The sequence below is a fragment of the Ornithodoros turicata genome, chromosome 10 (genome assembly GCF_037126465.1).
Source record: "Ornithodoros turicata isolate Travis chromosome 10, ASM3712646v1, whole genome shotgun sequence".
Taxonomy (NCBI): Eukaryota; Metazoa; Arthropoda; class Arachnida; order Ixodida; family Argasidae; genus Ornithodoros; species Ornithodoros turicata.
Window position 1 is genome coordinate 35,522,312 of NC_088210.1, and position 25,903 is coordinate 35,548,214.

Sequence of the window (25,903 nt, forward strand, 5' to 3'; positions counted from 1 at the left end):
CCGCTCAGAGGAGGAGGAGGACCTACACTGTATCAAATGTACTGTACAATTTATCAGTACTCTTACGTTACAATAGTTGTTTTTTAGAAAAGTAAAATTGAAAACTACGGCGAGCAACAGTGAATTTGTCGAGTACGTTGCGCCTGTGCATAACACTGGGTCTAAAACGAAAAAAAAAAGAAAAAGTCGTCGCCGTCAGGAAATTGCTTGACGGGATTATTTACCACCAGTCAAATTTGGTAGCAAATTAAAAATATTAAGAGTGAGCTGTATAACTTGTTGGTGCTGCCGCCAACATGTCTGCTGCGTTACGCTCAACAGCCGTCCTCGCTATGATCCCATGAGCTTTATTACGTCACTCCCGGATGAGGAGTACCGATCAAGTTTCCCTGTCTCCCCCTAACAAGTAATTTATAAAAGAGCCAATGAGTGCTGGTCAGAGATGTTACCCCAATAGACGACCTAAGCCCCTACGTCATCGATTACATGCTATCACCCTTATCTTGCCCGCTAGAGCAAAATATAAGCTCGAACCGGTCTTCTCGCGACGTAACATGTTTGTCTTCTATTGAGGTTCACGAGAAGGTCATGTCAATATTCAGGAGGATCCACGTTCAGCCCCTGGCGTTGGCGCTCTTTTTCGTGAGTTACTTGTTCATACAAAAAGGACGACTCGAAAAAGTTGCTTGAAACTTGGTATGCGACAAATACTTTTAAAAGTAAAGTTAGTATCTTTTTGGCAGTAACTTGTACCTAACCATGACTTGAAAACACGAGACGAGGTAGGGATGATAACAGTTTGTCTGTTATCGTCCCTACCTCGTCTCGAATTTTCAAGTCATGGATCGTCACCACCAGCTCGCTTGCTACCTAACTTTCCTTTTGTACCTAACTGTTACTTCTAATATTACTCTGTGTTATGCTTACTTAAAACCTTGCTTTGGGCGCTTTGGTATAAGTCAGAATTCGTTGGAAAGGACGTGTTTGACCCTAGATGGTGCTTCGTGCGACCGTAAGCATAGATCTCTTATCTAAAGTCTGCGTGTAAAGTCATGCACATGGCAAACCTTGGTTTGTTCAAGAGCAACTCGTCAATTATGAATCGTGTATAGTTTTATATTTTACAGGCCGACATTTTTTTCCTATAAACGTATAGAGGTAATCTTGCGTGTGTTTCTGTTTTCCAACAGCCGCTAGGTGCCTCCACCGCGAACGAACACAGTTGGTTAGACATACGAGGCACTAAGGAAAAGAAAAGCAGCGATGTCTCCTCAACCAGCAAAATAGAAGGACCAAAAACCGTGTCTTGAGGGTAAGCAGTTTTATTGACATTATTTTGAAACGATGCCCCCCCGAGACTTTCCTGTCGCTCAACTGTCGATGATTAGTTGATGAGGTATGTTCCGACATTGGCGGTCCGGTGAAACATTTTACATTATGTCCATTCATATCTCGAGGTCCGCTTTTTAAGATGTACAAAATAAATGGACTTCCTAGTTAACGAGACAATAACTGATCGTATCCAATTACCTCTTTTACTGACAGAGCTCGCCTATATTTTAGGCTGCGCAAAAAATAGGTCGTTGGAAGAAACATTTTTTAACACATTGTGTACTTTTTCTAGACGACCCAAAACAAAACAAAACAAAAAGGCTTTTCAATGGGATAGAGGACACACATTCTCCCCATCGGAGTCAAGTATATAGTATTCAGCCCCAGAGTGCAAATCAGTTTTGTATTCGTCGAAGACGAGGAGCCACTTTGGACATGAGCACATCTATAGGAAGTTTGTCGTCAAATAGTGAAGGGGCTTCGAGGATGATGCAGGCAGATCCCACGACGCACGCGATGGTGAAGAGCCACAGAAAGAGCCGATCCAGGACCATAGCCACATAGCGCCAATCTTCGTTGATCTGTTGTGACAAACGGAAACACTTTAATGCAGTCTCTATTTTGAAAAGGGCTACTTATCAAGTGGGATTCCCGTCCGTCACAACTAGGGTATTTTCATAAGCGCTACACAATTTCCTAGGAGAGAGCCATGGGAGCATCACAGATGTCGTTTTTGCAGCTGGATTATGCGGACACTCTGCAGAATAAAAAATGCCAGATGACTAATTACCTCAAATTAACTCGTTTTTTTTTAAATGCCAGATGTTGCTGTATAAAGCAGAAACCAAAACGTCGTTTCACCTCGGTGGGCTCAATAACGATAGAGCTGATTTCGCCGGCCAGATAAGCCGTCGTAGCTTCGATTCCTGCTCAGTGTGTGGCCCCAAGTGCGTTTTAGCATAAAAAAAGGGAATCCTTGAATACTGAGTGGCTCCGGTTTTTCATCTCGCATTCCCGTGAAACATTTCCCAATTGAAACCTAATTAATGAGTAAGCAGTTCCGTACTCTCTTCGTTAGACCTGGTCGTATAACTGAACTCACCGTCACCGTAACTCACTCACCGTAAAGACTGTTTCTCCTTGAAATGGGTCTTTCTGAGGCAGAGTGCTCTTTACAGGCGTTAAGATTGTTTCTATTCCGAATGGGTCTTTATAAGGCAGGGCACCCTACAGAAGCACAATACAACTTCAGAAGCAAGAGTAAAGACTGTTTTTTCTTGAAATGGGTCTGTGTGAGGCAGAGTGCCCTTTGCAGGCGTTAAGATGGTTTCTATTCTGAATGGGTCTTTATAAGGCAGGGCACCCTACAGAAGCACAATACAACTTCAGGAGCAAGAGTAAAGACTGTTTTTTTCTTGAAATGGGTCTGTATGAGGCAGAGTGCCCTTTGCAGGCGTTAAGATGGTTTCTATTCTGAATGGGTCTTTATAAGGCAGGGCACCCTACAGAAGCACAATACAACTTCAGAAGCAAGAGTAAAGACTGTTTTTTCTTGAAATGGGTCTGTATGAGGCAGAGTGCCCTTTACAGGCGTTAAGATTGTTTCTATTCTGAATGGGTCTTTATAAGGCAGGGCACCCTACAGAAGCACAATACAACTTCAGAAGCAAGAGTAAAGACTGTTTTTTCTTGAAATGGGTCTGTATGAGGCAGAGTGCCCTTTACAGGCGTTAAGATTGTTTCTATTCTGAATGGGTCTTTATAAGGCAGGGCACCCTACAGAAGCACAATACAACTTCAGAAGCAAGAGTAAAGACTGTTTTTTCTTGAAATGGGTCTGTGTGAGGCAGAGTGCCCTTTGCAGGCGTTAAGATGGTTTCTATTCTGAATGGGTCTTTATAAGGCAGGGCACCCTACAGAAGCACAATACAACTTCAGGAGCAAGAGTAAAGACTGTTTTTTTCTTGAAATGGGTCTGTATGAGGCAGAGTGCCCTTTGCAGGCGTTAAGATGGTTTCTCTTCTGAATGGGTCTTTATAAGGCAGGGCACCCTACAGAAGCACAATACAACTTCAGAAGCAAGAGTAAAGACTGTTTTTTTCTTGAAATGGGTCTGTATGAGGCAGAGTGCCCTTTACAGGCGTTAAGATTGTTTCTATTCTGAATGGGTCTTTATAAGGCAGGGCACCCTACAGAAGCACAATACAACTTCAGAAGCAAGAGTAAAGACTGTTTTTTCTTGAAATGGGTCTGTATGAGGCAGAGTGCCCTTTACAGGCGTTAAGATTGTTTCTATTCTGAATGGGTCTTTATAAGGCAGGGCACCCTACAGAAGCACAATACAACTTCAGAAGCAAGAGTAAAGACTGTTTTTTCTTGAAATTGGTCTGTATGAGGCAGAGTGCCCTTTACAGGCGTTAAGATTGTTTCTATTCTGAATGGGTCTTTATAAGGCAGGGCACCCTACAGAAGCACAATACAACTTCAGAAGCAAGAGTAAAGACTGTTTTTTCTTGAAATGGGTCTGTATGAGGCAGAGTGCCCTTTGCAGGCGTTAAGATGGTTTCTATTCTGAATGGGTCTTTATAAGGCAGGGCACCCTACAGAAGCACAATACAACTTCAGAAGCAAGAGTAAAGACTGTTTTTTCTTGAAATGGGTCTGTATGAGGCAGAGTGCCCTTTACAGGCGTTAAGATTGTTTCTATTCTGAATGGGTCTTTATAAGGCAGGGCACCCTACAGAAGCACAATACAACTTCAGAAGCAAGAGTAAAGACTGTTTTTTCTTGAAATGGGTCTGTATGAGGCAGAGTGCCCTTTACAGGCGTTAAGATTGTTTCTATTCTGAATGGGTCTTTATAAGGCAGGGCACCCTACAGAAGCACAATACAACTTCAGAAGCAAGAGTAAAGACTGTTTTTTCTTGAAATGGGTCTGTATGAGGCAGAGTGCCCTTTGCAGGCGTTAAGATGGTTTCTATTCTGAATGGGTCTTTATAAGGCAGGGCACCCTACAGAAGCACAATACAACTTCAGAAGCAAGAGTAAAGACTGTTTTTTCTTGAAATGGGTCTGTATGAGGCAGAGTGCCCTTTACAGGCGTTAAGATTGTTTCTATTCTGAATGGGTCTTTATAAGGCAGGGCACCCTACAGAAGCACAATACAACTTCAGAAGCAAGAGTAAAGACTGTTTTTTCTTGAAATGGGTCTGTATGAGGCAGAGTGCCCTTTACAGGCGTTAAGATTGTTTCTATTCTGAATGGGTCTTTATAAGGCAGGGCACCCTACAGAAGCACAATACAACTTCAGAAGCAAGAGTAAAGACTGTTTTTTCTTGAAATGGGTCTGTATGAGGCAGAGTGCCCTTTACAGGCGTTAAGATTGTTTCTATTCTGAATGGGTCTTTATAAGGCAGGGCACCCTACAGAAGCACAATACAACTTCAGAAGCAAGAGTAAAGACTGTTTTTTCTTGAAATGGGTCTGTATGAGGCAGAGTGCCCTTTACAGGCGTTAAGATTGTTTCTATTCTGAATGGGTCTTTATAAGGCAGGGCACCCTACAGAAGCACAATACAACTTCAGAAGCAAGAGTAAAGACTGTTTTTTCTTGAAATGGGTCTGTATGAGGCAGAGTGCCCTTTACAGGCGTTAAGATTGTTTCTATTCTGAATGGGTCTTTATAAGGCAGGGCACCCTACAGAAGCACAATACAACTTCAGAAGCAAGAGTAAAGACTGTTTTTTCTTGAAATGGGTCTGTATGAGGCAGAGTGCCCTTTACAGGCGTTAAGATTGTTTCTATTCTGAATGGGTCTTTATAAGGCAGGGCACCCTACAGAAGCACAATACAACTTCAGAAGCAAGAGTAAAGACTGTTTTTTCTTGAAATGGGTCTGTATGAGGCAGAGTGCCCTTTACAGGCGTTAAGATTGTTTCTATTCTGAATGGGTCTTTATAAGGCAGGGCACCCTACAGAAGCACAATACAACTTCAGAAGCAAGAGTAAAGACTGTTTCTCCTTGAAATGGGTCTGTATGAGGCAGAGTGCCCTTTACAGGCGTTAAGATTGTTTCTATTCTGAATGGGTCTTTATAAGGTAGGGCACCCTACAGAAGCACAATACAACTTCAGAAGCAAGAGTAAAGACTGTTTCTCCTTGAAATGGGTCTCTGTGAGGCAGAGTGCCCTTTACAGGCGTTAAGATTGTTTCTATTCCGAATGGGTCTTTATAAGGTAGGGCACCCTACAGAAGCACAATACAACTTCAGAAGCAAGAGTAAAGACTGTTTTTTCTTGAAATGGGTCTGTATGAGGCAGAGTGCCCTTTACAGGCGTTAAGATTGTTTCTATTCTGAATGGGTCTTTATAAGGCAGGGCACCCTACAGAAGCACAATACAACTTCAGAAGCAAGAGTAAAGACTGTTTCTCCTTGAAATGGGTCTGTATGAGGCAGAGTGCCCTTTACAGGCGTTAAGATTGTTTCTATTCTGAATGGGTCTTTATAAGGTAGGGCACCCTACAGAAGCACAATACAACTTCAGAAGCAAGAGTAAAGACTGTTTCTCCTTGAAATGGGTCTCTGTGAGGCAGAGTGCCCTTTACAGGCGTTAAGATTGTTTCTATTCCGAATGGGTCTTTATAAGGTAGGGCACCCTACAGAAGCACAATACAACTTCAGAAGCAAGAGTATAGACTGTTTCTCCTTGAAATGGGTCTCTGTGAGGCAGAGTGCACTTTACAGGCGTTAAGATTGTTTCTATTCCGAATGGGTCTTTAATAGGCAGGGCACCCTACAGAAGCACAATACAACTTCAGAAGCAAGAGTAAAGACTGTTTCTCCTTGAAATGGGTCTCTGTGAGGCAGAGTGCCCTTTACAGGCGTTAAGATTGTTTCTATTCCGAATGGGTCTTTATAAGGTAGGGCACCCTACAGAAGCACAATACAACTTCAGAAGCAAGAGTAAAGACTGTTTCTCCTTGAAATTGGTCTCTGTGAGGCAGAGTGCCCTTTACAGGCGTTAAGATTGTTTCTATTCCGAATGGGTCTTTATAAGGTAGGGCACCCTACAGAAGCACAATACAACTTCAGAAGCAAGAGTATAGACTGTTTCTCCTTGAAATGGGTCTCTGTGAGGCAGAGTGCACTTTACAGGCGTTAAGATTGTTTCTATTCCGAATGGGTCTTTAATAGGCAGGGCACCCTACAGAAGCACAATACAACTTCAGAAGCAAGAGTAAAGACTGTTTCTCCTTGAAATGGGTCTCTGTGAGGCAGAGTGCCCTTTACAGGCGTTAAGATTGTTTCTATTCCGAATGGGTCTTTATAAGGTAGGGCACCCTACAGAAGCACAATACAACTTCAGAAGCAAGAGTAAAGACTGTTTCTCCTTGAAATGGGTCTCTGTGAGGCAGAGTGCCCTTTACAGGCGTTAAGATTGTTTCTATTCCGAATGGGTCTTTATAAGGTAGGGCACCCTACAGAAGCACAATACAACTTCAGAAGCAAGAGTATAGACTGTTTCTCCTTGAAATGGGTCTCTGTGAGGCAGAGTGCACTTTACAGGCGTTAAGATTGTTTCTATTCCGAATGGGTCTTTAATAGGCAGGGCACCCTACAGAAGCACAATACAACTTCAGAAGCAAGAGTAAAGACTGTTTCTCCTTGAAATGGGTCTCTGTGAGGCAGAGTGCCCTTTACAGGCGTTAAGATTGTTTCTATTCCGAATGGGTCTTTATAAGGTAGGGCACCCTACAGAAGCACAATACAACTTCAGAAGCAAGAGTATAGACTGTTTCTCCTTGAAATGGGTCTCTGTGAGGCAGAGTGCCCTTTACAGGCGTTAAGATTGTTTCTATTCCGAATGGGTCTTTATAAGGTAGGGCACCCTACAGAAGCACAATACAACTTCAGAAGCAAGAGTAAAGACTGTTTCTCCTTGAAATGGGTCTCTGTGAGGCAGAGTGCCCTTTACAGGCGTTAAGATTGTTTCTATTCCGAATGGGTCTTTATAAGGCAGGGCACCCTACAGAAGCACAATACAACTTCAGAAGCAAGAGTAAAGACTGTTTCTCCTTGAAATGGGTCTGTGTGAGGCAGAGTGCCCTTTACAGGCGTTAAGATTGTTTCTATTCTGAATGGGTCTTTATAAGGTAGGGCACCCTACAGAAGCACAATACAACTTCAGAAGCAAGAGTAAAGACTGTTTCTCCTTGAAATGGGTCTGTGTGAGGCAGAGTGCCCTTTACAGGCGTTAAGATTGTTTCTATTCCGAATGGGTCTTTATAAGGTAGGGCACCCTACAGAAGCACAATACAACTTCAGAAGCAAGAGTAAAGACTGTTTCTCCTTGAAATGGGTCTCTGTGAGGCAGAGTGCCCTTTACAGGCGTTAAGATTGTTTCTATTCCGAATGGGTCTTTATAAGGTAGGGCACCCTACAGAAGCACAATACAACTTCAGAAGCAAGAGTATAGACTGTTTCTCCTTGAAATGGGTCTCTGTGAGGCAGAGTGCCCTTTACAGGCGTTAAGATTGTTTCTATTCCGAATGGGTCTTTATAAGGTAGGGCACCCTACAGAAGCACAATACAACTTCAGAAGCAAGAGTATAGACTGTTTCTCCTTGAAATGGGTCTCTGTGAGGCAGAGTGCCCTTTACAGGCGTTAAGATTGTTTCTATTCCGAATGGGTCTTTATAAGGCAGGGCACCCTACAGAAGCACAATACAACTTCAGAAGCAAGAGTAAAGACTGTTTCTCCTTGAAATGGGTCTCTGTGAGGCAGAGTGCCCTTTACAGGCGTTAAGATTGTTTCTATTCTGAATGGGTCTTTATAAGGTAGGGCACCCTACAGAAGCACAATACAACTTCAGAAGCAAGAGTAAAGACTGTTTCTCCTTGAAATGGGTCTCTGTGAGGCAGAGTGCCCTTTACAGGCGTTAAGATTGTTTCTATTCCGAATGGGTCATTATAAGGTAGGGCACCCTACAGAAGCACAATACAACTTCAGAAGCAAGAGTATAGACTGTTTCTCCTTGAAATGGGTCTCTGTGAGGCAGAGTGCCCTTTACAGGCGTTAAGATTGTTTCTATTCCGAATGGGTCTTTATAAGGTAGGGCACCCTACAGAAGCACAATACAACTTCAGAAGCAAGAGTATAGACTGTTTCTCCTTGAAATGGGTCTCTGTGAGGCAGAGTGCCCTTTACAGGCGTTAAGATTGTTTCTATTCCGAATGGGTCTTTATAAGGTAGGGCACCCTACAGTAGCACAATACAACTTCAGAAGCAAGAGCATAGACTGTTTCTCCTTGAAATGGGTCTCTGTGAGGCAGAGTGCCCTTTACAGGCGTTAAGATTGTTTCTATTCCGAATGGGTCTTTATAAGGTAGGGCACCCTACAGAAGCACAATACAACTTCAGAAGCAAGAGTATAGACTGTTTCTCCTTGAAATGGGTCTCTGTGAGGCAGAGTGCCCTTTACAGGCGTTAAGATTGTTTCTATTCCGAATGGGTCTTTATAAGGCAGGGCACCCTACAGAAGCACAATACAACTTCAGAAGCAAGAGTAAAGACTGTTTCTCCTTGAAATGGGTCTGTGTGAGGCAGAGTGCCCTTTACAGGCGTTAAGATTGTTTCTATTCCGAATGGGTCTTTATAAGGTAGGGCACCCTACAGAAGCACAATACAACTTCAGAAGCAAGAGTATAGACTGTTTCTCCTTGAAATGGGTCTCTGTGAGGCAGAGTGCCCTTTACAGGCGTTAAGATTGTTTCTATTCCGAATGGGTCTTTATAAGGTAGGGCACCCTACAGAAGCACAATACAACTTCAGAAGCAAGAGTAAAGACTGTTTCTCCTTGAAATGGGTCTCTGTGAGGCAGAGTGCCCTTTACAGGCGTTAAGATTGTTTCTATTCCGAATGGGTCTTTATAAGGTAGGGCACCCTACAGAAGCACAATACAACTTCAGAAGCAAGAGTAAAGACTGTTTCTCCTTGAAATGGGTCTCTGTGAGGCAGAGTGCCCTTTACAGGCGTTAAGATTGCTTCTATTCTGAATGGGTCTTTATAAGGCAGGGCACCCTACAGAAGCACAATACAACTTCAGAAGCAAGAGTAAAGACTGTTTCTCCTTGAAATGGGTCTCTGTGAGGCAGAGTGCCCTTTACAGGCGTTAAGATTGTTTCTATTCCGAATGGGTCTTTATAAGGCAGGGCACCCTACAGAAGCACAATACAACTTCAGAAGCAAGAGTAAAGACTGTTTCTCCTTGAAATGGGTCTCTGTGAGGCAGAGTGCCCTTTACAGGCGTTAAGATTGCTTCTATTCTGAATGGGTCTTTATAAGGTAGGGCACCCTACAGAAGCACAATACAACTTCAGAAGCAAGAGTATAGACTGTTTCTCCTTGAAATTGGTCTCTGTGAGGCAGAGTGCCCTTTACAGGCGTTAAGATTGTTTCTATTCCGAATGGGTCTTTATAAGGCAGGGCACCCTACAGAAGCACAATACAACTTCAGAAGCAAGAGTAAAGACTGTTTCTCCTTGAAATGGGTCTCTGTGAGGCAGAGTGCCCTTTACAGGCGTTAAGATTGCTTCTATTCTGAATGGGTCTTTATAAGGTAGGGCACCCTACAGAAGCACAATACAACTTCAGAAGCAAGAGTAAAGACTGTTTCTCCTTGAAATGGGTCTCTGTGAGGCAGAGTGCCCTTTACAGGCGTTAAGATTGTTTCTATTCCGAATGGGTCTTTATAAGGCAGGGCACCCTACAGAAGCACAATACAACTTCAGAAGCAAGAGTAAAGACTGTTTCTCCTTGAAATGGGTCTCTGTGAGGCAGAGTGCCCTTTACAGGCGTTAAGATTGCTTCTATTCTGAATGGGTCTTTATAAGGTAGGGCACCCTACAGAAGCACAATACAACTTCAGAAGCAAGAGTATAGACTGTTTCTCCTTGAAATTGGTCTCTGTGAGGCAGAGTGCCCTTTACAGGCGTTAAGATTGTTTCTATTCCGAATGGGTCTTTATAAGGCAGGGCACCCTACAGAAGCACAATACAACTTCAGAAGCAAGAGTAAAGACTGTTTCTCCTTGAAATGGGTCTGTGTGAGGCAGAGTGCCCTTTACAGGCGTTAAGATTGTTTCTATTCCGAATGGGTCTTTATAAGGCAGGGCACCCTACAGAAGCACAATACAACTTCAGAAGCAAGAGTAAAGACTGTTTCTCCTTGAAATGGGTCTCTGTGAGGCAGAGTGCCCTTTACAGGCGTTAAGATTGCTTCTATTCTGAATGGGTCTTTATAAGGTAGGGCACCCTACAGAAGCACAATACAACTTCAGAAGCAAGAGTATAGACTGTTTCTCCTTGAAATTTGTCTCTGTGAGGCAGAGTGCCCTTTACAGGCGTTAAGATTGTTTCTATTCCGAATGGGTCTTTATAAGGCAGGGCACCCTACAGAAGCACAATACAACTTCAGAAGCAAGAGTAAAGACTGTTTCTCCTTGAAATGGGTCTCTGTGAGGCAGAGTGCCCTTTACAGGCGTTAAGATTGCTTCTATTCTGAATGGGTCTTTATAAGGTAGGGCACCCTACAGAAGCACAATACAACTTCAGAAGCAAGAGTAAAGACTGTTTCTCCTTGAAATGGGTCTCTGTGAGGCAGAGTGCCCTTTACAGGCGTTAAGATTGTTTCTATTCCGAATGGGTCTTTATAAGGCAGGGCACCCTACAGAAGCACAATACAACTTCAGAAGCAAGAGTAAAGACTGTTTCTCCTTGAAATGGGTCTGTGTGAGGCAGAGTGCCCTTTACAGGCGTTAAGATTGTTTCTATTCCGAATGGGTCTTTATAAGGTAGGGCACCCTACAGAAGCACAATACAACTTCAGAAGCAAGAGTATAGACTGTTTCTCCTTGAAATGGGTCTCTGTGAGGCAGAGTGCCCTTTACAGGCGTTAAGATTGTTTCTATTCCGAATGGGTCTTTATAAGGCAGGGCACCCTACAGAAGCACAATACAACTTCAGAAGCAAGAGTAAAGACTGTTTCTCCTTGAAATGGGTCTGTGTGAGGCAGAGTGCCCTTTACAGGCGTTAAGATTGTTTCTATTCCGAATGGGTCTTTATAAGGCAGGGCACCCTACAGAAGCACAATACAACTTCAGAAGCAAGAGTAAAGACTGTTTCTCCTTGAAATGGGTCTGTGTGAGGCAGAGTGCCCTTTACAGGCGTTAAGATTGTTTCTATTCCGAATGGGTCTTTATAAGGCAGGGCACCCTACAGAAGCACAATACAACTTCAGAAGCAAGAGTAAAGACTGTTTCTCCTTGAAATGGGTCTGTGTGAGGCAGAGTGCCCTTTACAGGCGTTAAGATTGTTTCTATTCTGAATGGGTCTTTATAAGGTAGGGCACCCTACAGAAGCACAATACAACTTCAGAAGCAAGAGTAAAGACTGTTTCTCCTTGAAATGGGTCTCTGTGAGGCAGAGTGCCCTTTACAGGCGTTAAGATTGTTTCTATTCCGAATGGGTCTTTATACGGCAGGGCACCCTACAGAAGCACAATACAACTTCAGAAGCAAGAGTAAAGACTGTTTCTCCTTGAAATGGGTCTGTGTGAGGCAGAGTGCCCTTTACAGGCGTTAAGATTGTTTCTATTCTGAATGGGTCTTTATAAGGTAGGGCACCCTACAGAAGCACAATACAACTTCAGAAGCAAGAGTAAAGACTGTTTCTCCTTGAAATGGGTCTCTGTGAGGCAGAGTGCCCTTTACAGGCGTTAAGATTGTTTCTATTCTGAATGGGTCTTTATAAGGCAGGGCACCCTACAGAAGCACAATACAACTTAAGAAGCAAGAGTAAAGACTGTTTCTCCTTGAAATGGGTCTGTATGAGGCAGAGTGCCCTTTACAGGCGTTAAGATGGTTTCTCTTCCGAGTGGGTCTTTATAAGGCAGGGCACCCTACAGATTTCTTCTTAATACAAATTAAGAAGAAAGAGTAAAGACTGTTCTTCCTTCAAATGGGTCTCTATGAGGCAAAGGGCCCTTCACAGAATAAAGATTGTTTCTCTTTCTAATGGGTGTTTATAAGGCAGGGCGCCCTTTACAGAAGTGCAATAAAAGTTAAAATGCCAGATTCTGAATTCGCCCCGAAAATTTCCAAAAACAAATGATTCCATATGTTCCTCAGAGAATGCTATCCAAAATATCTCAATCCCATCTTTCAGTTTTTGCTCTGTACAAAGGATCCTAGCCTGATAGGTTTCAAGAAGCCACACGTCAGTGTAACTCAGTCGATATCGCTACCTTGGTCTCTATATACAATGAGAGTTGTGTGCTTTTAAATTGCCTCTGAGAGGCGTAACTAAACAGCACACTGAGTAAACAACGAAGGCAAAGCAAATATTGGTATAATACAGCTGCTTCCCGAACCACTAGTCTGGGTATAGCAAGTTGCCAAAGAGGCCTTCCTTTTCCTAGAAAGAAACTTTTCTGGCATATTTTTAAGTTTAATTGCATTTCTCCTCGGGTCTAGGGCAGACACTCGCATTTATCTTAGTATTCCACGTCGTACACTATTTTTTTTTAAACCCACTCCGTGGTTTGACATGTAGCGAGCGCTTTAACTTGTGTCCTGAAATTTGAGCCAAGTTTGCTTCTAACCACGAAACGTGCCACCAAAGACATTCTACCGCTACGTAGCTAGCTCGCTTTTCCTGTACGATATCCTTGGCGTTATTAGATAGCATTCCAAGGAGCTTTACGAAGGCGAACACGAAGCGGGGTCTTGAATCAAGACATCTCTGCTTAGCGTGAGCAATGTTGTCAATTTGATGCACGAAAATAAAGTATTCCCCTGTTTAGACTAAAGGTCTCTCGGGGTTGTTCTTTATGGTCTGCTCGAGGAGGAATAAAGACCTCCTCTATAGATATACTGCCCAAATGAGGAAAATGACCTTATCGAAGCGATCCGCATTTTCCATGTGCTGGGCTATGAAGCGGACGTTGAGCACGGATCGTTCCACGTCCATTGGGGCCGTATCATTGGGACCCCCGGCACCAGCAGGACTGACGTCGGGGGAATTACTGAGCATCTCATCGGGAGCTCCCAGAGAAGCGAAAGCACTGCCATGGAATGAACACGGAGGAATGTCCTGTGGCTCGAAGCTTCCTTTGGCACTTCCCTCGTCGTCTTCATCTTCTTCGGGACGCTTCATCATCAATATGGCGGGGAGCACCTACAGGAAAAACAAGTTGCTTTCGCGTTAGAATAAACAGTTGGTGGCAACGAAAATCAAGCCTGCCTGCAATTTTCCCCAAACGAGTTTTAAAGTGCTCCTCATTCAAATAACGCGATGTATTACGTGCCCAAGAAGAGGAGTATGCGAAATGCCATGTCCCGTACACACCAACAACTAAGTCGGCCATTTTGGTTATGTTGAGAACAGCGGAGAAGGCTCAAGGCGTCCACAACATACACACTGCGGTACAGAATGCTCATATGCTCATGCAGCGTACACACAACAACGTGACGTTCAAATAGCGAACAATGACTATAGCAATGAACACCGCCCCTCGTGCACGCTGAGTAGAGTTTTGCCTTATACAAACGTGCCATTCATCTCCTCAGTTGCAATATTATTCACGTATACTTTGAAGGCACTGTGTCAACAGATAGTTACGGCTTCGAGAGGAGGGCGCACAATAAGTTCCAAACGTCTTATACATCAGCAACACGCTCAAATAATTTCTCTACCTGTCATGGTGTAAAGCGGGAAAATTAAATGAGGTTTCGACTTGACATGTATGATGCATCGCCCACGCAAAGTCCATTGTTGCCAGATATCTCAAAAATTTTGCGTATTATTTGGAGTAAAATTAGTTGTTGTAAAGTTGTGAGGCTGACAGACGGCTCCCTAAGAGCACGAATATATTTGAATCGTATAATTAGTTTCACGCAAAGAATTGAGTCACCTGTAGAAAAACTCGCTTCACCCAGGGCGCCATCTTGTGCGTTGCAGGCGAGCGAAAGTTGACGTTGAGCACGGCGATGGTGACGAAGACGGATAGAGACACCAACACCATGGTGAAGAGGAGGTATTTTCCCAGCAAAGGCACAGCCAGAGATGTCGGTGGGATGATTTCCGAGAGAAGTAAGAAGAACACACCCAATGAGAGCATGATGGAGATGGAAAGGGAAACTTTCTCTCCCGAATCGGAAGGAAGATAAAAGACTAGCACGGAGAGAAAAGATATAGCCACGCAGGGGATGATGAGATTCACAGTGTAGAAGAGAGTCTTGCGTCTCAGAGTGATGTTGAAAGTGATGTCAGGATAAGGCTCCTCGCAGCAGGAGTAAAACTTTTCCTTCCTACGAGCGGGAACGGCCATGATGTCCCATTCGACACTCAGGTAGAATTCCGAAAGGTCGATGCCGACTTTGATGTCGCTGGAATCATCCCGTTGGTGGATGTGTTTCAGGTCTACCTGCAATTGGTTCTGCTTGTTAGTGAGCTAACCTGGGACTGCGTACGAAATGCGACTGCTTGTTATTGTACTCTTTGTAATGGCGGTACGTTATAGCTTCTTACGTCGTTTCGACGTCGTTTCTGATAATAGTGAGTTTTAGTGCACTGTGCGCTATCTCCTTTGCGTACGTAGGGTGGTTCTGCGCACGCGCAAAACATAAAGAGAGCCTCGCGCATTGCGCAGAACAACCACGCTATCCCTTACATACGCAAAGGCGACAGCGTACGTTATACTAAAACTCACTAATCACGTAACATGATAAAGCCAACTGAACGTTTCGGTAAAAATACACAACCGTCATTGTTTGCAAGCAGATTCGGCAGTAGCTTGAAACAGAAACAGGAACAATACATCATAACGCGAATTTCGCTTCGACTACGTAACTTGTGTATATGAAATAGCAACGAAATATCCAAAACACAAAATGCACGCGTGAGCTAGAAAAAAAAAACTGACTTTGACAATTGCGAAAGTGAATCTCGCTTGCGAAAAGCAAATCACAAAACGCGCATTAAAACACGGATTGCTCGCTTTCGAACGGTGTTATGATTGGCCATCCCAGGGCTTGAATAGGGATTACATATTCCCACCAGACCGTTCATTTCCAAGTTCCTCGAAAAAGAGGAGACGCGTGACGTCGCTGATCCCACTTGCGCTGCGGCGCCGTGAAGGGCGTCCTTGACCTCACATCCCAATCTGCCGAATCCCAGTTCGCCGAATGCAGCTAAGAGGATTATCTGTGTAGGGGTAGGTGAGCCCCTTTTGGCAAGCCGGGAAGGGATACAGGAGTTGGATATGGCGGAAAATGACCTAAGGAACGATACCTTACCAGATGAGGGAAACGATGGCATTCGGGATGCTATGCGGCCAAATTCTGTTTCAAGCGAGCCCTTCGACCCCAGCAGTCATCTTTTTATCCCTATGCGACACTCGGTGGCACCTAGTTTCTGCCATTGAATTTTTCTTGTTGTCGTTCATTTTTTGTTCGCGAGCTCGCAGATCCTTCCCACAATTTCCTGACCTAAAAGATGGCGGCTATTTTAAAAATTTCTAATGGTTTTCATCTAGACCGCCTTACCACCCGAATCAGATTGTATAATTCGTCTATAATAAGTGCTTAAATTTTGCCCCCGGCGTAAAAAAAATATAAAAATCGCTGGGAATTTATGTGACACGGACTATCATGCAGAGTCTGCACTTCTTCATAAAACGCATGTACAACATGGAATGAAATGGTACAGACAAAAACACTCTAATGAGCCGAAACGTTCCTTCTCAACCTAGACGGCGAAGGGGAGAGTGCGCATCGCCAGTGTGACACCACACCTTAACGAAATAACCTTAATTGTGTTCTTCGTCGCGTTCTTCTTTCTTTTATCTCTCTCGCTCAAATCAATATCTTCTTTTATGGGCATCAAGAGTGTTCTCTTGGTAATATCGGATGGATCTGTGTCTTCATGGTAAAATCGGGCATTGTTCTAATGTACGTATTTCGAGGAGAGCTCCGTGAGTATGACGGTGCAGGATATCCATTAAATCTCACGTTGTATTACCTCAAGATATCCAGTTGTCAGGTAAAGGGCAGCTCGTGGAAACCGGAAATCTTGCCATCGCGCTCCGAGAAGATGCCGTCGCTAGGAGACGCGTCATAATAGCACCAACTATATTCTCGAGAAATACGTTTAAATAACACTGTCCTCTGTGTGTATGGCACGTCTTCTCCTTCAGACCAATCTGTTTGAAAACCTTTCCCTTACTCGAGGTTAACGTCTTTCATTCATAGGGGAAGCTTTTATCTTTTTCCGTCATCGCGGTTGCCAAGCAACCGTGAGCAAGGGCGTTGCCATGACAACATCGGGAGCGCTCGGATAACTCGTCGGCTGCTGGAACCCAATTTGGAGTCCGCCAGGAAAGGATAGGATTACGGGGCATCTTAAATTGTACATACTCCGAGCCAATAATACACGTTTTCTCTACACATCAAAATCACTGGACTTGCTACATTTCTAGGTGCAAGGTAAAATGGAACGAAGACATCTTGGGGCATCTCTGAGAACTTGTGGGGGCTTCATAAATCGTTTCGAGGATAGTTAACTTCATCCCACCAACGATTCCTCAGGGGTTCGCATGAAGGCATAGCAGAAAGTTCGTAACTTGGCAACACGACCCACTATGGCGGCACAAGCTATCGAAGCATCTTTTTGGGGGGATCATAATTGAATGCCTCGGGGACAAATTTCCTGGCGGCATATTTGAAGCCCGACGAAATCGTCGTATACGATGGAAATTCATGTTCCGAGGCTGGAACACAGAAGAAAGGAAGTGCCTGAGGACAATGAAAGAAGGTAAAAACTTCATCTTTCATTGTATACCAATGCGACAAAGATGCCATTGAAAAGCGGAGGGACCTCTATTAATCTTGAAGGAGTTTCGGTAACGGAAGTGACGACATCTACTGCATGCAACTCTATACGGCGATGGAGGCAACTTGTGGCGGAAACTGACCGTGTATCCGTCATAGGTCCACGAGCCAAACTTCATGAAGCATGTCTGTTCGTCGAACGGGAAGTACTGCACGTCGATTTCGCACGAACTCTTGTAGATTGCAGGAGGTTTCCATATGACCAAGCCGTCCGAATGTAAAATGGCCTTTGTCATGATGGTCACCTCGTAGTTGCCGTCTGCACTGGAATTCACTTTTTACTACTTTATGGGTAAGTCTTATCGGATCTTACTTGTTGTAAAGCACAATGTCTGGCAGCCATATCTGCTCGGCGGGGACGTGAACTTTTGAGACTCCGCCGTACTCTTCAGGATCCCACCTGAGCTTGTAGTCGTTCCATTCCTGCAGATAAATCTCGTGTCTTAAAAATCGCACAATTGGCGTTTCTTCTCTCGTCCTGAAAGGGCTTTAGGAAATGATCTTACCTGTTCAACCCATACGTTCGTCGTCATAATCTGATTCTTGAGGTTCTGAAACGTTACAAGAAGATTAACATTCGCATTTTAAGGTCGCCCAACATTCTTGGGCTTCTAATGTATACCGTTCCAATAGAATTTTTTGAGGCAGGAAAGATATTAGGAGCTGCACGTATGTAAGATTATCGCCGCCGCCACCTCCAAGTCGTTTGATTGGTTTGTGAGGTCAGGATCAAACTATTATACAGGGTCTTCCTTTTTATCAGTTCGAAATTTTTATTTAAAAAAGTTACGAGGGCAGCATAGATGTCATTTTTGCTGGTGTGTGTCGTACGGCCATGAGTCCTGAAGAAAATATGCAACTATGATGAGCAACCACAAGAGGTCTGCTGAGAAGCCTGAAACGAGCGCATGCCGTGAAAAGGCTTATCTGTCCAGCAGATAAGCCCTCTGGCGTCGCGGTTTCAGTTTCAAATCATTTGCATATAGCAAAATGCGGCCATGGATATTTCAACGCGCGTTCCAGAATAATAATGATAAAAACCAGAATGGCTTCCAAGGATGATTGTCTTCATTCTACTACATTGCTTTTGCCCGAAATTCTCAAATAGAAGAGTTAATTAACGAGTTCGGGGTAATTAGAACATAGAAATAGAAAGAAAAATTGAAACGTAAGTCCTAGGGTAATTAGACACCTTGTAGTTACATACATGCTATGCTGCTCTCGTAGCTTTTTATATATAGAGTATACAAAAAAAGCTAACGAATAACAATGAACACCCTGTATACGGGGTGTCTCAGTACCCATGTTGAAAAATTTCAATAAGAAGTAGGCTATTGTACAGATATACGGCCAACGGTCTTCCTGCTTTTTTGGCACCTCGTCGTGAAGTGGGTTTTCCAGCTGCGTTGTCATTTTGGAGAGCTGAGCTCCTAAATTTCTTGGCAGGAGCGTTGACCGCTGTGAAGGGACGCTGTATTTCTCGCAAAAAGACTCAACGTGTGGTGTTCAGAAAAACGGAGCTCCTCCTGTCTGATAGATTCGGAAGAGCCCCAGTTGACCCCCTTCCTCAGTAGGACACATAAAGAGACCATTCGTGCGGATTAGATAGGGCAGGGTAAAACGGAGAAAAGCATTTTTGCATCTCCATTTTCTGTTCCGGAGTTAACGGAATCGTTGAGATCGTGGATAACGTGGCGTCCCAAGTCACCAAGATAAGATGTTAGGGAGTTTTAGTATACCGTTCATAAAGTCATCGTGCCTATCGGAACCAGTCACAGTGGTGCGTCTCGGAATCTTATCCACTGATCGGTTCAGATTGATACGCTTCGACGCAAGCCACGTTATCAACGGTCTGCTCAAATGAGTCCGTGCCATTGGTTCCGGCAGGCACTCTCTAGTATGTGCTACTACCGCGTGCTCTCTTGTCAAGAGACATTGGAAGTCAACACTCCTGCAGGTAAAGTGAATTTGGCACAATAGCGTTAATCCATGTTCCATTCAGAAGAGTGGAATGGCACGGAACATTGTTGTTTATAATAAGAGGGCAGCTGCTCGCTGATCTGTATCATTCACCTCTACCCCCTCGGCCCTTTCATTTATTTTTATTTTTTTAACTAGCCGGTCCCTCCTACTACGTTTTTCTGGGCTGGGCTAAGAAACCTCATCTCGTCGCACAGTCACGCTAACCCCGCCGCGCCCCAGAAACCCATCTTTTCTTTTTCTTTTTTTTTCCCCGCCTGGCTCTCGTGAGTACCTATATGCCTTATCGCGAAAGGAAGTAAAGTCGGCACTCTCTGGTGGCATAAAAAAGCCACCATGACTAGGCTCTCAAAAATTACCAAGATAAAACTGAGCTCAAATGAAACCTACTTCGCACGCGAGGAGGCAAAAATATAGTACGACTGCTTTTTGGGGAGGGGGTGTGAGGGTGAGAATTTATGTTAGGAGGAGCAGAACAAGCCGGGAGACGAGTTCAATTTCTCCTCTCTTTTTTTTTCCTTGCAAACAAACAAACGCTTTAACCTACTTTTTTTGTATTACAAGTTTTTGACATCGTTACTGGGACACCTGGGTCAATTTCTCGACAGGATCCAGAAATATTCTACAACAGCTGCATCGAGTGACGATGAATAAGGAAATCAAAATTGGAATGTTAGACCTGAAAGCAAAACTCTTTCGCAGTACATAATTAATGAATTTCAACTTCGTAATCATGTGGTGAAAAGCCAGCTTTCGTCCATCACCAAAACACCCTAAAGGAGCAGTTCCAAGAAGGACGACATCTGGATTTCATTCCTTTAAAAAAGTACCTCGTCCTCATGTTCATTAGGAAATGTTTTTTCTCTGACGTCAGTCACTCGTGACCTCTTTACTGGCGAATGAATTTTCTCCCCTTTGCTGCGAAAGTTACATAGAATCGGCAAACCACTGTCATTCTTTTTTTTTTACATAATTTTATGCGTCACAAGTATCAGAGGATGTGCTTTTACGTCTAAGGCGCGCAGCACAAAATACGATGGCCAAGTGTAAGAATGATTCAAAGCCTTTGTCACGAAGGTATATTAACGACAACAATGCCGCTCAGGAAGGGCCGGCCATTTTGTCTTTGTGTTACGTACGCCCGATAAGAACACAATAGACGCACTAGTGGCGCCCTCTACTTCCGCTCGTTATGGGAAGCCATTTTCGGAGTAGGACCCAAAATGTGTTTTTCTTGAACGCGCCCGCTACAGATGCAGAGAAAGACACATTCTGCGAGAGAAGAAATATTGGAGCGTAGAACAGACTAAAAGAAAATGACCGACGGATATTGTGAAAAAAAGAAATTTTGGTTGCCTTTCTCAAAGAATCGTTGCTCTCATCCTCCTTTGCCCATAGCCAAAGTTGCTTCGCGGTGCTGACACAAAAGCACACATTTCAATTCCAACTGTGTGTCGGCACAGTAGTAAAGTTGAAAGATTTCAGGCAAGTGTGTCGCAAACAACGGACTTGAACCTATTTCATCGAGGAACAGCAGTGGAACAATTACACTGACAAGGGTTAAAACTTGCGCTAGTTGGCGACACAAGAACACAAAAAGAGGCTCTGCACTCAACTGCCAACCAAATAATTTCTATTTTCCATCTCGTGCCAGACTTCCAGTTTACACCACTATCTCTTGCACACCCAACCGTTATCATTACGTGACCGACATGAATGCTAATATTTTTGGGGAAATATAAATAGTGGGGTTACTGACGCAGTTACTACGTGCATTTTTTATCTGATACGCCTCTCGAAAGAGAAGGCTACCTCGTTTTTTACACCTGAACCAAATTTTTGTTTTTTGGAATTCTGCCTGGCATCCTACACATGTCAATAAGTGGTCTCCCAACGCCCTATACCCATTAGAGGTGTTAGTTGAATGTTCTTTTAAACGAGTGTTAACGGACCTCGATAATTGCCCGATATATAGCTTACCACACTTTAGTGGTATAGAGTAAACTATACTAATATAGCGTTCTACAAATTTCTTCCCGTGGTTGGTTTGGCAACCCCCAGTAACATCGTTATTAACCTTATCCATTAAGGAACCCAGTCAAACCCCTTTTTGAAAATAATTTCAACTCCATACCGTTTAGAAAACCTTTTTAACCTGTGCGCGGTTTTTATGTACATATTGGATAACCCATTCCCATTTCCTGCCATCCAACGTTCTTTATACAGTGAACCCTCGTTAATATGACCACCTCCGTTCCCGCAGATTCTGGTCATAAAGCGAATTGTCATAATAACGAGAAAGTGGTCCGGTCGGGACCAGAGAGTATGCGCGGCCGAACAAAACGCACGCATGATTTTAACAAAAAAGTCTGTCAACAGTGACTGCTTGGTGTAGCTTGCAGTGATCAGCTTTTCTAATTGGACAAGAGTACTATCAATCACGCGAACATTATGAATGTCATTGTGTTGCTCAAAAAACAATAAAGCAACCTTCAGTGCTTCACTGGCCTCTTTAGTAGTGATGTGTGGTCACTGTCTTTTATGGTTTTTCTTACTTTAGCAATCCGAGTAGAGGTATGAGTAATCTCGAGGTCAACAACGCCTGGAGTCACCCTAATCATTTGCGCCCCACTTTAACTGTGTCACTTTGTTCATGCGCAACTTAAGCAGCCACTCTAAGAGGCGCCTGACGCTGTCATAATAACGGGAGGATAATACATGTGTTTGACCCCAGCTGTGCCCAAAATTCTCAGTCATAGTCCGATAAGCGGAATGTCATATTAACGGGGAGGTTTTACATGGCGAAGAAACTGTTCCCCAGGAATTCGGTCATAAAGCCTGAATGTCAGATTAACGGGGGTCATAATAACGAGGGTTCACTGTATTCACTTGGACATTGTGATCAACTTGAGCTAAAAATAACGCGCTCAAGATAGTGCAATCTTAGAGCCTGTAGAGATCCCTTTTTTGTGTGTGTGTGTGTATACTTTCTCTTTCATTTCAATCACGAGTCAACCATGAATCAATCATGAATCAATCATGAATCAAACATAACCCCCACCCCAATTTCATCAAATCAGGGGAGAGTGATTCGGAATGATGGTTGGCCATAGGAGTGTGCTATGCGGTGAAGCTCTGCTTTTGAGAGGGTAGCAAGTGAGGAGAAGGGAAGGCATTAGCAGCAAAGGTTAGCGAGGCATTTTAAAGTCAGTACCTCAGATGTGTGATGACACAAGCCTTTTTTCGTTGGTTCCGCTACAGTGTGTGTAAATTTGTCCCGTTATGTGTTCCTCTGCCGAACGAATTACAAAAACTCGCAACCTCGTGCGTTTTCTTCAAGAAACAGGCCTCGCGGAAAGACCGCTCTAGTGCACCTTTCGTCTACAGTGCACCTCCGTCCCATCAGTATCGTTCATCCTGCCTATGCCTCACTTTGAACTCATCAACTTTCTTCTCTCTCTCTCTCTTTTTTTTTTTCTCTCTTTTTGCTACAGTCGTGAGGATGCCCACTTGAGTCTGGCCAACAACAGCAAGCTACTTCGACATCCCCCCTTTTTTTTCCTGTTATGCGTTATTTATTTATTTATTTATTGATACCCTCAAGGCAAAGCACTACAAAGAGGAGTGGTGAACACATATAGAAGACGCTATAACGTGTTAGTGTGGTGCTAACTAATGACTCAGAAAGATGGTTCCAATCCACACTTGGCAGAGGTATAAACGAAGAGAAATATGCGTTTGTCCCGCAATGGGGAATGGCAACTTTGTAATGATGGTGAATGTGAGATCAAGTGTACGATGGGGGTGTTAGAAGTTGTTGCTTTAGGACAGGGTTGTGAAAGTATATGGAGTGGAAAAGCTGCTGTGATTGCGGCGTAAAGCTAGTGGTTCTAATGATAATCAGGATTCCATGGATGAGGTGCTCGCTGCTCGATGAAAGTTACAAAGAATGAATCGCGGCTCTAAACGTTTTCTAGTTGTTCAATCAGAGAGGTAGGACTGGGATCCCAGACGGCAGAGGCGTATTTTAATTTTGGTCGGATTAATGTCTCGAAGAGGGGGAGCTTTAAGTCCATAGGGACCATGTAGAAGTTTCGCCTGATGTAACCAAGTGTGCGATTAGCATTATTGATAACGTACTGAACGTGCCCTTTGCAAGAATTGTCAAATATTTGTCCATGCCCCACCAGGAGAATATTTGTGATAAGTCATGCTGAAGATTAGTCGTGTCTATAATTTCCCGGTATATTACACAGACATCAGCAAATAGACGTACGGATGAAGAAACAGAGTCATTGATATAGATAACGAAGGACACCCCGGATGTTACTTGTCAGAAATTAAATTCGTAACCATTGACATCTACGTATCGTGAGCGATCAGTTAAGAAGCATTCGAACCACTTGAAGACGTGTATATCTGTGTTGAGATAGCGAAGAAGGAGTGAATGAGGTACTTTGTCAAAGGCCTTGGAGAAGTCGATAAAGATGCCTGTGAGCACCGATCGAGAACGTTATCTAGATCATGTGTTAGAGATACCAGTTGCGCAACGCAGGAAAATGACTTTCTGAAACCATGTTGATAAGGCGGTAAAATCGAGTCAGTTTCCAGATGATTTGCTAGTGATCGTATGATTACGTGTTCTAGTACTTTATGGGCGTACGCCTTTTTGTGGCATATCCAAATTTCCACAAAAAGGCGTACGCCCCCTTCTCTCTTGGAATCGGAAGTGATAGCCCCATCATTCGTGGCAATGGTTGGCGCGGTCAAAAGAAAAGAAAGAAAAGGTAGAGAAGTACTATTTGAAACAAGAAGGGGCAAGCAGACTCATACTGCCGTCAGGTGGTACAATCAAAACGGGTCCCTTATGGACCTCGCCAATAAACACGCCATGTTGATTTATTTCATTTGTCAGCAATCGGGAGGGTGACCATGTCAATGGTGATCCATGCAGTAGAAGGTTTTAGTGATCACTGGACGGTTTTGAAACCAGGGTCTCATGAACCCTCCGCGATACCATTTGAATAAAAACGATGTATTTAGTTCTTTATTTTTTATTTTCGTAAAAACTGAGATATTTTCATTTTGAGGGAATTATTGGCTCAAACATGATGAACGGTGAATCACTAAGAATCTCCATGTGTGGAGACCTGTGTGAGTATCGAAAACTTTGACACTCTCATATCAAGTACTTCAAGTATAGCCTATTTAGTGTCACTTCTAAGGAAACGTTCTTCTGGCGCTGATGATAGGGACTTGTACTCTCGTCTTTCACTCCAAAATGATTTTTCATCGCTTAATTAATTGAGACAGAAAAGGAAATTTCCTCAAGCGTCCAATCATCGCGAGTAGATCGCCTTCTATCGAATTCTATGGAATGCTTTTTGCTAAATTACACTATGGGCGAAATAAGAGAAAAGATATACTCAGGTTGACGTCAATACTTGTTTCTTTGACCGAACAAATATCGTTTACAAGTCCTCGTCGCCATCCAACGATCGTTTGCAAGTCGCACATGCTGAACGTGACTTTCAAGAAAACATGACGACGGAACCACCAGCGTTACCCACACAAGCCCAATCTTCTCCACCAGCTATTAACCTCCCGCCATATTGGATGCTCCTCTTATAAATATCATTTCGGGTGTCGTCTGCTAATGAAGCCGCCGATCCATACATAGTCAATTACCTGCGTCGATATCCAATCATGCACGGGCTGATGGAGACCCCGCCAAAATAACCCAATATTACGACATATAATTAATAATCGAGTGTGTCCCGCACTGACGTGTGTCACACGTTCCCGTGATTTTTGAAAGTATTCCAGGAAGAGCTCTAAAAATACAACAGGAATGCTTTTCTGTGACCATTAATGGAACGACACAGGTTATCATTCCAAATAGCCTATATAGTGGGTTATTTTTTCCTTTCTGGGATAATATGTGATTGGTGGTTGCTGTCCCACTTATATAGGATGTTGGTGGGAGTCACAACAGTTGGAGTTACGTATGCTTGCCCTTCACTTCTTTGATGAGAGTATTCCCCTATGGAAAGAAAAAAAAAAACTATTGTCCTTCTAGAATTGTTTGTTTTTACGACCCCGTGAAGCAGCACGCAAGGGGAAAATAAAAGAGAAAAACTCACCACATCAATGAGCTGTGATAGACGCAGTCCCATCTTAACCGTTAGTCTGTCGCTGTTATTTCCAACGGGTCTGATGAGTGAGCTATACCCATTGATCAAGTCGTGGTAGAGACGTTTTGTATCAGCGTTGCTTGCTGTTTCCCTCACGGCGCTCACCAAGTATACCAGTATATAACAGAGTTCTCGTGCCATGTTAGCCACCAATAATTTTACATCATTTTTCCTTCCCGATAGTAAAAAAGGCAGCCGGGAGCGGAGCCCGCGATGGCGCTCGTGCGATCGTCGCGCCACGCCGTCTTGCGACGGCCATTCTAGAAGCTGTGCAGGAAGAGAGAGAGGCGATCCCACTCGAAAGTGAATAAAGTATGGTGTCAATCACCGGTGCTCTTTTCCATATCCCCACCGCTGATGTATCATTTCGACCAACAATTTAACGATCACTTATTGAGATGTTCCGATAACCGAATCATTTATTTTCTTGTGGGGAAAAAGCGCCAAGAA

General features: G+C 43.6%; 1 protein-coding gene across 1 annotated transcript; it reads right to left on the reverse strand.

Moving 5' to 3' along the window:
* Positions 1-1,513: 1,513 nt before the first annotated feature.
* On the reverse strand, positions 1,514-25,674 carry LOC135370048 (acetylcholine receptor subunit alpha-like 1). The gene is made up of 7 exons (XM_064603723.1): positions 25,403-25,674; positions 17,786-17,830; positions 17,593-17,702; positions 17,363-17,543; positions 14,303-14,815; positions 13,285-13,566; positions 1,514-1,913 (listed from the first exon to the last, which is right to left on the reverse strand). The coding sequence occupies exons 1-7, from the start codon at positions 25,592-25,594 to the stop codon at positions 1,728-1,730; spliced, it is 1,509 nt and encodes a 502-aa protein (XP_064459793.1). The 5' UTR covers positions 25,595-25,674; the 3' UTR covers positions 1,514-1,727.
* Positions 25,675-25,903: the final 229 nt, after the last annotated feature.

Bases quoted from the DNA above. Each gene is read 5' to 3' on its own strand.
- LOC135370048 (XM_064603723.1), bottom strand. From the start codon at position 25,594: ATGGCACGAGAACTCTGTTATATACTGGTATACTTGGTGAGCGCCGTG. The intron at 17,703-17,785 runs GTAAGATCATTT...ATTTATCTGCAG, and splicing joins CGAACGTATGGGTTGAACAG to GAATGGAACGACTACAAGCT. The intron at 17,544-17,592 runs GTAAGATCCGAT...AGTGAATTCCAG, and splicing joins GACATTGTGCTTTACAACAA to TGCAGACGGCAACTACGAGG.